The sequence below is a fragment of the Leguminivora glycinivorella genome, chromosome 18, assembly GCF_023078275.1.
Source record: "Leguminivora glycinivorella isolate SPB_JAAS2020 chromosome 18, LegGlyc_1.1, whole genome shotgun sequence".
NCBI lineage: Eukaryota > Metazoa > Arthropoda > Insecta > Lepidoptera > Tortricidae > Leguminivora > Leguminivora glycinivorella.
The window spans coordinates 12,395,764-12,406,777 of NC_062988.1; the positions used below are offsets into that span (position 1 = coordinate 12,395,764).

The following is an 11,014-nucleotide window of genomic DNA, read 5'->3' on the forward strand; positions in this document are numbered from 1 at the left end:
CAGCGCTGCAATCGACTGGCCGCCGTCTGAGGGATGCCTTTCTTTCCCCCAAAAATATACATAAGCGGTTTGTGATCCGTGCGAAGTAAGAACTGCCTCCCAAACAAATATTGGTGATGCTTAGTCACGCCATAAAATATGGCCAAGGCCTCTTTATCGAGTTGGCTGTAGTTCTTCTCCGCGTCGTTGAGCGTACGCGAGGCGCAGCTGACGGGCCGCTCGCTGCCGTCCGCGTACCGATGCGCCAGCACGGCGCCGACGCCATACGCGCTGCTGTCCACTGATAACACGAGCGCCCGCCCCTCCTCATAGTGCGCCAAAACGCGATCACTAATCAATATATTTTTCGCGCGGTTAAAAGCCTGTTCACAATCACTGTTCCATGACCAGTTAACATTTTTTTTTAAGAGTGCATGTAGGGGGTGTAATATGGTACTAAGGTTCGGAATAAATTTACCGTAATAATTTAAGAGACCTAAAAAACTCTTTAATTGCGTGACGTCCGTAGGCGTCGGTAAACTTGTGATGGCCTCAAGCTTAGCGGGGTCCGGGTGTAAACCGGTTTTGTCTATAATAAATCCTAAGTAATGCACTTTTTCTTGAAGGAATTTACATTTTTCCATTTTTACAGTTAACCCCATTTCCCTAAGCCTCTCAAGTACCATCCTGAGGTTGCGGAGGTGTGTATGGCGGTCCGGTCCCGTGACGCAAATATCGTCTAGGAATACCACTGTGCCCGGTACCCCCCGTAACGTCTCCTCCATTAACTTTTGAAACTTTTCCGGCACACATGAAAGACCATAGGGTGTGCGGCGGTAAGAAAAAGTACCTATATGTGTGGTAATGGTGGTGTATTTCTGTGAATTTTCAGTTAACATTACCTGCTCATATGCGTGCCTCAGGTCTATTTTCGTGAACTCCTGTCCGTTACTTAAGTTGGCAAATAACTCCTCAATACGCGGTAAAGGATAATAGTCCCGCTTTAACTTGGGGTTAATTGTTATTTTATAATCGCCGCACAACCTAAGTTCTCCGTTTGTTTTAATGACGGGCACAATGGGAGTTCCAAAATCAGAATGACTCACCCTGTATATGGTCCCGTCGCGCTCCAGGCGCGCCAGCTCGCGCTCCACGCCCGCGCGCAGCGCCAGCGGCACCGGCCGCGCCCGCATATACACACCCGAGCAATCACTCACTTCTAAGTTAAGAGTTTTTTTACACGTACCTAACTGGTCAGTAAACACTTCTGGGTATTCTTTGCACAATTGTTTCACGAATGGATCCTCCACTATTTGGTTCAGTTTAATCTCTTTAACACCGAACGCCCTAATCCAATCGCGACCTAGTAGCGGCCTACCACCATTTTCAATTACGTACAAAGATTGGTTCTGCATTTTCATGCCTTGATAGCATACTTCGACCGAGAGAAATCCGAGAGGATCGATTCGTGAGTTATTGTAACTATGAAATCGTGAATGATTAGTTAACAATTTTTTATTCTTAAAAAACCGTTTATAAAATTGCTCACTAATTGCCGATATTTTACTACCTGTGTCTATTTCCATTTCTATATTTAACCCCTCGACTTCCATGTCAACAAAATAAGGATCATTACCTCTAGATTGCATTTGAATGTGATAGAACTCATCCTCCGAATTATCACTTAAATAATGCTGTCCCTTATCACTAATACGCCGATCACTTTTTGGGCACATCACTTTTAAATGTCCGCGTTGATTACACTGATCGCAATTATAATTAGCAAACCGACACTTATTTGCGCGATGCCGTTTACCACATCTCCAGCAAATCGTATCGTCGCCCGTCGTTCTAGACGCGCCGCCGCCGCCGCCGCCGTATGCCCTCGCGCCGCCGCCGCGCTCGGCATTCTCGGCCGGCGCTCGCGGCCTGGCGCCGGCGCCGCCGCGGCGCGCGCGCACGGCGTGCAGGGCCTCGCCCGCCACACCGCCGCCGCCGCCGCCGTTCGCACCCGCCGCCGCGGAGCCTCCGCTGGTCCCGCTTAGGACTGCATGCTTCTCCGCGGCCTCCAGTGCCAGAGCTAGTTCCACTGCCTTGCCATAGTTAATATTTTTTTCTGCAAAAATCCTCGATCTCATAGCCTCGCTTGCCAACCCCGAGACGAACTGATCTCGCAGCTCCTCCTCTAAACGTCCCGAAAAATTACAATTCACTGCGAGATGTTTTAGGCTTTGTAGAAACTCAGTCAATGTTTCGCCAGGCTGTTGCCTCCGTTGCCGATAAACATGACGCTCGGCGATTTCTGAGCGCTGCGGCTCCAGGTGGTCCGAAACCAATTTGACAAGGTCATCGAATGTTTTTGTCTCCGGGTGGTCAGGAGCACAAAGGTCGCACATTAATGAGTAAGTCGCGTCCCCAACTACCGTAATTAACGTGGGCACTTTTAAGGTTTCTTTTATTTCGTTTAATAAAATAAACTGTTTGACACGTCGTACGTAGGCCGGCCATTGCTTAGAGTTTAGATCAAATGCCTCGATTTTACCGATCGGCATTTTACACTCGCGAAACTTTAATATGTGCGGCACACTACACACGTATTTAAAAGAAAAAACACTTCAAAACGCGTAATTACTCGATTATTCGTTAAAAATCTCGACTGCGCCAATGGAAAGTATTAAGTAAAACGCAGGCTGGATACTAACTGACTTTATTGTAGGTCTACCCGACATTTTACAATTGTTGGCATACCCTGCAATTACAAACTCGAGACTTTCGCTCTGCTAATTCAAATCTTGTTTAATTTTATCGTAATAGTGGAGAAAGAGGCTGATGACAACGACTGCGACCTGTATTGCAAGTCATGACACTCGCGCAGTAAATGTGTAATTGCACGTGGGCGGAGCGGGAGTTATAGAAAAACCGTTCTGCCAAGGGAGTTATTTGTTAGTTATGAAGTTATTAAATTTATACTACTAGTATTGAACTTATTTTTATACTTTTACATATTTTTTACATTGCAAGTGTGATGAAAAACAGTGTGTGTGAACCTCGGGGAGTAAGAATATTGCAAAATCGAGTATTTAACTTCCTCCTCACGTTGCACAATACAGGGTGATTTTGTATTCGCTAGCCAAACTTTGAAGAGTGACTTTTGAGGTCACATAAAAGTTGCTGTTTATCTTATGTCCTTAAGTCACTTTGCAAAGTTTGGCGAGTGAATACAAAATCACCTTGTATACTATTAATTACTTACGTTGATATGAAAACAAAAAAAAGTAACAAAATTACCATGGACTATTTCAAATTTAAAACATGTTTGCATTTGAACAAGCTTTGGATAAGATATCCTCCTGACCAGGAGGTGAAAATACTGCATAACGATCATTTTGAGTGTTCACAGGCTGAATTTCTATCATCTGCGGAGGCAAGTTTTCTTGAATTTCCGTGAAGTCAGGAGGCGAAGCTACTGCATAAACGTTAGAATACGGCGATGCTGGATAATCATCTGTACTCGTATAATCGGAACAATTACTATTACTGATATGAGATGGTGGAGGGCGATTTGTACTTATAACGATTTGTGACGGCGAAGATACGTAGCGACGTTTGTTTAAAGAACGTTTTTTTTTAAATAAGCCCATCTATTTCATGGCGGATTTCCAGCCTATCAATTTCGTTAAACTGACGCAACGTTTTTGCAAGTAGTTTGCCGTACAGGTCACAGTCGTCGTCAGCCACTTTTTCGACTCTATTTTTCGCTGTTAGCGCATCGTTCAGAGTGTACAGTGCAGTTTTCATATGTGCACTTGTCTCTGCCAGTTCCGGTGGATTGATCATACGCCGCTTTTGAACTGGGACAGGTATTTTTTTTGGTTCTTGCGGCGTTGGTGTTAGCTGCACGGCCGGAAGTTCATCAGCATCTTCTGTTACCTAAAAATAATACATTTATATTAGTAATTTGGAATATTTTATTTTCAGTTGCCGAGTACCTACTTCGGAGGAATGGTTAGAAAAGGCACAACATTTCCCTTTTCCTCACTGCCTAGGGGCTCTAGATGGAAAACACATAAATATACTACCACCACCTCACAGTGCATCAGACTATATCAATTACAAGGGATATTTTAGCGTTGTTTTACTAGCTTTAGTAGACTACGATTATTGTTTCATGTTTGCAGAAGTAGGCGCAAAGGGGCGGATTAGTGATGGGGGGGTATTTAATAGCAGCGTGTTATTGGAAAAAATTACAAATAACACTATTAACATACCACCACCGAGCCCACTTCCAGGCTGTAATGGTGAACTACCTTATGTATTTCTGGGCGATGGCGCATTCCCTTTAAGTACAAATTTAATGAAACCTTTTCCTGGATACCATGCACTCGGATCCCCACAAAGATTGTTTAATCAAGAACTTTCTCGCTCAAGGGTAGTCGTTGAAAATACCTTCGGTATAATGGCCAGTAAATTTAGAGTTTTCAAAAAACCTATGCAACTGTGCGATGTAAAGGCTTCTATGGTTACTATGACATGTGTTTTATTGCATAATTTCTTAAGAAAAAGTGCATCGTCTAGGGAGCTGTATTGTCCTCCAGGTACAACTGATATACATGTTAATGGTCAGCTCGTTTCTCCTGGCTCTTGGAGACTAAATTCGGATAGAGGATTTACAGCCCTCGAAGATCTGGAAATAATGCAATGCAAATAAGGGAAGGTTTCATGAGTTTTTTAAATAATTGTACCCCTTGAAAGTGTTCGCGTTGTTAGCAGCTTCGGTCATCTTTATTCAGTATCGAGCACTAGTACTTTTACCTAATAAGTATATTTTGACACCATTGTGTTTAAACTAAAACTGTTCTTAATAGTTCCATGACTGGTCCCGTCGCCCTACTACTAATAACATAATAATAAATACTTACTAATAACATAATAATAAATTATATTTACTGTAAACTTTTGTTTTACTTACATCAGCACTGTCCGTAGTAAGTATCGCCTTACATTCATACACATCTGTCATAAATGATGCTATTGCATCATAAAATATCCATATTGGTTTATGGACGTCGTCATCTCCAGCACCAGATTTCTTGGATGCGACCACCTTTTTATGGTTGAGGCGAAAAGCCGCTAGCAAAGTATCTTTTTTCTTTTTTAATTCGGCTACTGGCACCAGAATTTCGTCCGCGATACGTGTCCTCGCATCATTAACCTGTAATGAGACGAATATAATTAGATAGAAATAGCAAATAATGTACACATGTGACTCAGAAGGATATCATGGCTCATCACACATTTACCCCTACCCGGATTCGAAACCAGGACTATCGGCTAAACAGGCAAGGTTACTGCCCAGTGCCCACTAGGCCAGACAGATCGACCGTTATTTGATTTACATATATCAAAATATAAATACTACAGTATATCTTTTTATATAATAATTATATTACGTAAACTAGCGTAATGACCATATGTCAAATACTAACAAATTCTATCATGTTTGTTTACATTCTTTTTTATTTCTATTGAACTAAAGTAGTACAATAATGTTATTAATAATACGAATTAAAACAATAAAAGGACTTCCTCGCACAACGTATCATCAGCATTGCGATACAGCGAGGAAATGTCGCCAGCATCCTAGGTACAAGCCTCAAGGGCCTATTTTAGATATAGGCTAGATGTTAAGTTTTATGCTTAGTCTTAGTTTATTAAATAGGTACTCTGTAAATATGTTCATGTAAATAAATGATTTATCAAACAATAAAAGCAGGTAAGATAGAGTTAAGTCTGCTAGTTCTCGCCCTCAAACAGAATTGCATAATTATATTATATTAATAATTTAATATGCACACGTGAGTAGACAATACGGATTGCAATAAGAGCGGCATAGAACATCTCGCTGAGCTGCAGCAGCGTTGCCATCACTAAATCCATAACAATACAGGATATCCGCGTATTCCTCAAATTGGTAAGCCGCCATTTGATAAAGAAAGTAGTCAGGATGTCCGAATTGGAAGGATAGTTGAAAGTAACTGATTGATTACTTGATGAAGAAAGATAATGAAGCGAAAGTATTACGAACATGTCCGAACCTGACTAACGGTAACTTGACCTGACCTGACCGTTAATGCCTAAATAAACAAAAGATAAGATAAGGCATGATAAGAAGAATGCAAAAAATGCACAAAGAGAAACAAACATTACACAAACTAACCGACTTCGGGTCAGGTACGCTTCCAGCGCACGCGGTAAGTCGGTACGCGCTCTCAATTAAAATCATTATTTTCAATAATTGAGTTAAAAATGTCAAAGTTTGTACATTTCTGGAAAGTATATGACATACAGAATTCGTTTCTGCAATTTGTACGCGAAGTGTCATACATTTTTAGGGTTCCGTACCTCAAAGAGGATAAACGGAACCCTTATAGGATCACTCGCGTGTCTGTCTGTCCCTCTGTCACAGCCGATTTCTCCGAAAGTACTGGACCGATTTACTTGAAATTTGGCACACATATGTAAACCTGTGGCCCAAAGACGAACATGTAATTTAATTAAATGAAATTTAATCACAGGGGCCACTTTTGGGGGATAACATTGAAAATTAAAAATCAAAGTTATTAAAACTATATTGTGTTACATATCAAATGAAAGAGCATTTTATAAGAATTTGAAGTATATTTTTTTTATTTTTTTTATTTTGGTAATTTAGAAGTAATTTAAGAAAATACGCAAAAAATGACCATTCCCCCCCCTTATCTCCGAAATTACTTAGCGTAAAATTTTCAAAAAAATACGCAAGATAGCCCTCTACCTGTAGATTACAGGAAAACCTATTAGAAATCTACAGTCAAGCGTAAGTCGGACTTAAGAGAAAAAAACTCAGATTACGAATTTCACTCACTGCCGCTGCAAGTAGTTACTAGACGTCTTAAAATGTTGTAATCGCGTTGGACAGGTATAAAGAAATTAATTTCGGTTTCGTTTGTTATAGAAATTGTTAAAAAAAAAAATCATTTTCCAAAATGACTTAAGTTCCTACTAAAAAAGAGGCGCTTAAGACCGTTTAGAACTTCACTGACCATAATATTGCCCACATAGGTCCAAAAAAAGGTGTATATATACGAAAACAAAAAAATTGTGCCATCGACAACCAAAATCAGAAGTCCATTTTGCTCTATCTCTTATCGTTTCCGAAATATACGCGAAATCTAAGTACGAAATTTAATGTACGTTGCCATTACATTTCGTCAGGCGCTCATGACCTGTTTGTATGGAAATGTCGAAATCCGACTCGCACTTGACCAAATTTTCATAGAAAGTTGTGTTTTATTATAGTTTTGAAGGAAGTTTCTTGTTTTTAACCACCAACGCAAAAACGACGGAGTGTTTTATAATAATTTAAGGTTTGACGCTTGACATGTCTGTCTGTGGCATCATAGCTCCCGAACGAATCAATCGATTTTGACTTAGTTTTTAATGTTTAAGGTGAATTCGACGACAGTTTTTTTTGTACCACGTAGGTGGGAAACAGGCATACGGTCTGCCTGATGGAAAGCGGTCACTGTAACCTATGGACGCCTGCCACTCAAGGAGTGGCACATGTGCGTTGCCGACTCATTAGAAACTTGTACAAACCTGTAGGTACTTAGAAGGGGCCTGGGTGCCGACGACTCAAAGGACAATCTATTGTCCTAATTAGTTCCGTAGGTCCTTCCTCGTTGAGCTCTGGCTGCCTTACTCACTGGCAGGAACAATGAGTAACGCTCTGTCTTGCGTGAGCGACGGGCGACGCGACGCGATGCGACGGCGATGGCTCAAGGTCATCGCGTATCCATCGCGCGAAACTTCGGCACTAGCATTTGGTGATTAGAATCAGAAGATTCGCCGTTTTTCACGATGTGCAAATGGTCTAGCGGGTTTGACTTCTAGGTGGAATCATTTGCGCCATGAGTGTCGTCAGTTCGAATCTCGGCTCACGCAATCTTTTTGCATTTTTATTTACTTTTTTCTTTTATGTTCTACTAGCTTTTGCCCGCGGCTTCTCTTGAAAGACGGACAAACAAACAGACACACACACACTTTCCAGTTTAATCAGTATGGATTATTTGATTTTATTTACCTGCTTATTTCTTTCTCTAAGATTCTACTTTCTTATTTTTTTTTAAGAACTCCGGGTTTTATACTATCAAGGAAAGTTTTAAGTAGCACACAATAATACTGCATTTTGTTTTTATTAACTTAATGTATATTTTAATCCATACTAATATTATAAACGGGAAAGTGTGTGTGTGTCTATTTATTTGTCCGTCCTTCACGGCAAAACTGAGCGACGAATTAACGTATACTATTTACTTATAACGAATGCTATTTACTTAATGTTGAAATGAAAAAATGTCATACAGTGTAACCCAGTGTTTTTTAATGCTGCCATCTAGTGTCGACTGGCATAACCACTACACTAAGAGCCCTTATTCCTTAGAGCGTTCATCAATTTCGTGAAATAGCCATTGATAGATGGCGTTGGCGCTCGTCGTTGGCGTCGGTTGCATAGATTTCATCGAGGGAACCGGCCCCTTCCCCTTCTCTTTGTGGGGAGTAGTCACGTGCGATTTCATGACTATTGGGATAAATCGGAACAGTTTGACCCAAGGAACAATTTTGCCAAGCAGCATCGCCACAGGCAAAAGTGCAAAGTCGCTGGGCCTTACTTATCCTACTGGTCACCAAACACAAATATGGCAAAGGTAAAATGAGCATAGTTTGAAAATTATAAGTTCTAGCTATATACTTCCAAAGACAGTATTGTAGAGAACTTTATAGAGAATATACTTCTCTCAGACGTTATTGTTGTAGCTTTTACGGTTTTCATGTAAATATAAAAAAACTGAAAACAGGGATACAAAAGTGGGGAGGAGGGGAAACATTGACACCTCGGCGTGTTTCTACTTCATTTTTAGGGTTCCGTAGTCAACTAGGAACCCTTATAGTTTCGCCATGTCTGTCTGTCCGTCTGTCCGTCCGTCCGTCCGTCCGTCCGTCCGTCCGTCCGTCCGTCCGCGGATAATCTCAGTAACCGTTAGCACTAGAAAGCTGAAATTTGGTACCAATATGTATATCAATCACGCCAACAAAGTGCAAAAATAAAAAGTGGAAAAAAATGTTTCGTTAGGGCACCCCCCCCTACATGTAAAGTGGGGGCTGATATTTTTTTCATTCCAACCCAAATGTGTGATATATCGTTGGATAGGTATTAAAAAATGAATAAGGGTTTACTAATATCGTTTTTTGATAATATTAATAGTTTCGGAAATAATCGCTCCTAAAGGAAAAAAAAGTGCGTCCCCCCCTCTAACTTTTGAACCATATGTTTAAAAAATATGAAAAAAATCACAAAAGTAGAACTTTATGAATAATTTCTAGGAAAATTATTTTGAACTTGATAGGTTCAGTAGTTTTTGAGAAAAATACGGAAAACTACGGAACCCTACACTGAGCGTGGCCCGACACGCTCTTGGCCGGTTTTTTTTGACTAATCCGCCTTTGTTTAAGAAAAATGTAAAAAAAATACTCCGTTTTGTGACTTTAACCTTTTATTTCTTAAGCATGCATAACTTTTATTACATGATTTTAATGTTAAAAATAATCCTCAATTCATGGGCTACGAAACAAAAAAAGAATTAATATCCTAATGCAAATACTTTTTTTACAATTTGCATTCATAGGCCGAGAGGTAGAATTTTTTCGAAAAAAACTAAAAACTCTCATAACTCAAAAACTAGTGATTTTCGACCCCCAGTTGACTGGGCCAAAAACATTGCAAATAACCTATAGAATAACCCCTTTGAAGGAATAGATCGAATTACAAGTCAGCCTGTATAATAGGTACTCACTAAGAGGAACATTGTTTCGTGTCATTTACGTGAAAAACTCGAATTGGATTTTGTTGCATTTTTCAACCTCCACACTTCACCCAGGCATCGCGTGAACACGTGCCTTCTGGAACCTTCCAATTCAAAACGCCCAGTTTTCTGGTAAGTTTTTAACACATTTTTATAGTCTTACCAGCGAGTGGTTGAACAATCATTTTACAGAATTCCTCAAACCCCCGGTTTGATGGTTAACAGTGGTAAAAGGTGGGGAAAATCCCCGTAGTTAGGACTGGTAAAAACTTTGTGGTTACACTGGTAACTAGTTGAATTAGCCCCAAAAACAAAGGGAAAAAATACTAGGACGTTATAACAATTTCTTTATTTTATACAATATCGTTTTATGGAGCTTCTGCCTCTTAACACGAATGTCACTCAACATTTTTTGAGTTTGATTTTTTAAGTAATAAGAGGTTATTCTTATTTGAAAGAACTTATTAGCTATACAATTTAAAATTTCCGATTCGTGTAAATTCATACAAATGAGCGAATCCGTGATGCCGGGTGTCTAGGCACGAACAAGTCCTGGGTAATTGGGTAAAATTTCTACATGACTGCCATGATGAACTTTAATTTCAAGTTGTTTGTCTTAAGTTGCCACATCGCTACTGCTTGCTTAAAAAGCTGATCACAACAGAGGCAAACAGCCTTAGATGGGAAACATAGCTTTCCTCTATACACAAAAGTTGTGAATGCAGACTGTTTATTTATGTCTATAGCATAATCACGCTGACATCGATCTGAGTTGTCGTCAAGATATCGTGACAAAACTGACATGGATTTTTGTTGTTGTATTACTTACATTACAATGAATCCTGCTAGGTAAGGTGTATTCGGGTAATTCCGAAAGAAATAGCATGACACGTTCGTACGTTTCCGTAACAACACGAAAGCAACTCTTTTCGCACTACATCTGTATACGTTTTTATGGCCATTTGGGGCGAGAATTATGAATTATGAACTTTCCTTGATTTTGGAGCCAGCGCCACCCCAGTTTCATCGGCGTTCAGGATACGGTTCGGAACATATAAAATGTCTAGAGAATTTTTTTTTGCCAAGAAATCACATCCTAATTGAACATTCCTTAAGACGATACGGTAGGGGTC

At 40.2% G+C, this 11,014-nt stretch overlaps 1 protein-coding gene across 1 annotated transcript; it reads right to left on the reverse strand.

Moving 5' to 3' along the window:
- Window positions 1-2,739: 2,739 nt before the first annotated feature.
- LOC125236041 lies at window positions 2,740-5,341 on the reverse strand. The gene is made up of 2 exons (XM_048142729.1): window positions 4,949-5,341; window positions 2,740-3,909 (listed from the first exon to the last, which is right to left on the reverse strand). The coding sequence occupies exons 1-2, from the start codon at window positions 4,997-4,999 to the stop codon at window positions 3,607-3,609; spliced, it is 354 nt and encodes a 117-aa protein (XP_047998686.1). The 5' UTR covers window positions 5,000-5,341; the 3' UTR covers window positions 2,740-3,606.
- Window positions 5,342-11,014: the final 5,673 nt, after the last annotated feature.

Excerpts from the sequence above, each read along its gene's own strand:
- LOC125236041 (XM_048142729.1), bottom strand. The coding sequence starts at position 4,999 with ATGACAGATGTGTATGAATGTAAGGCGATACTTACTACGGACAGTGCT. Across the intron at positions 3,910-4,948 it reads TTACTACGGACAGTGCTGAT|GTAACAGAAGATGCTGATGA; the intron begins GTAAGTAAAACA and ends TATTATTTTTAG.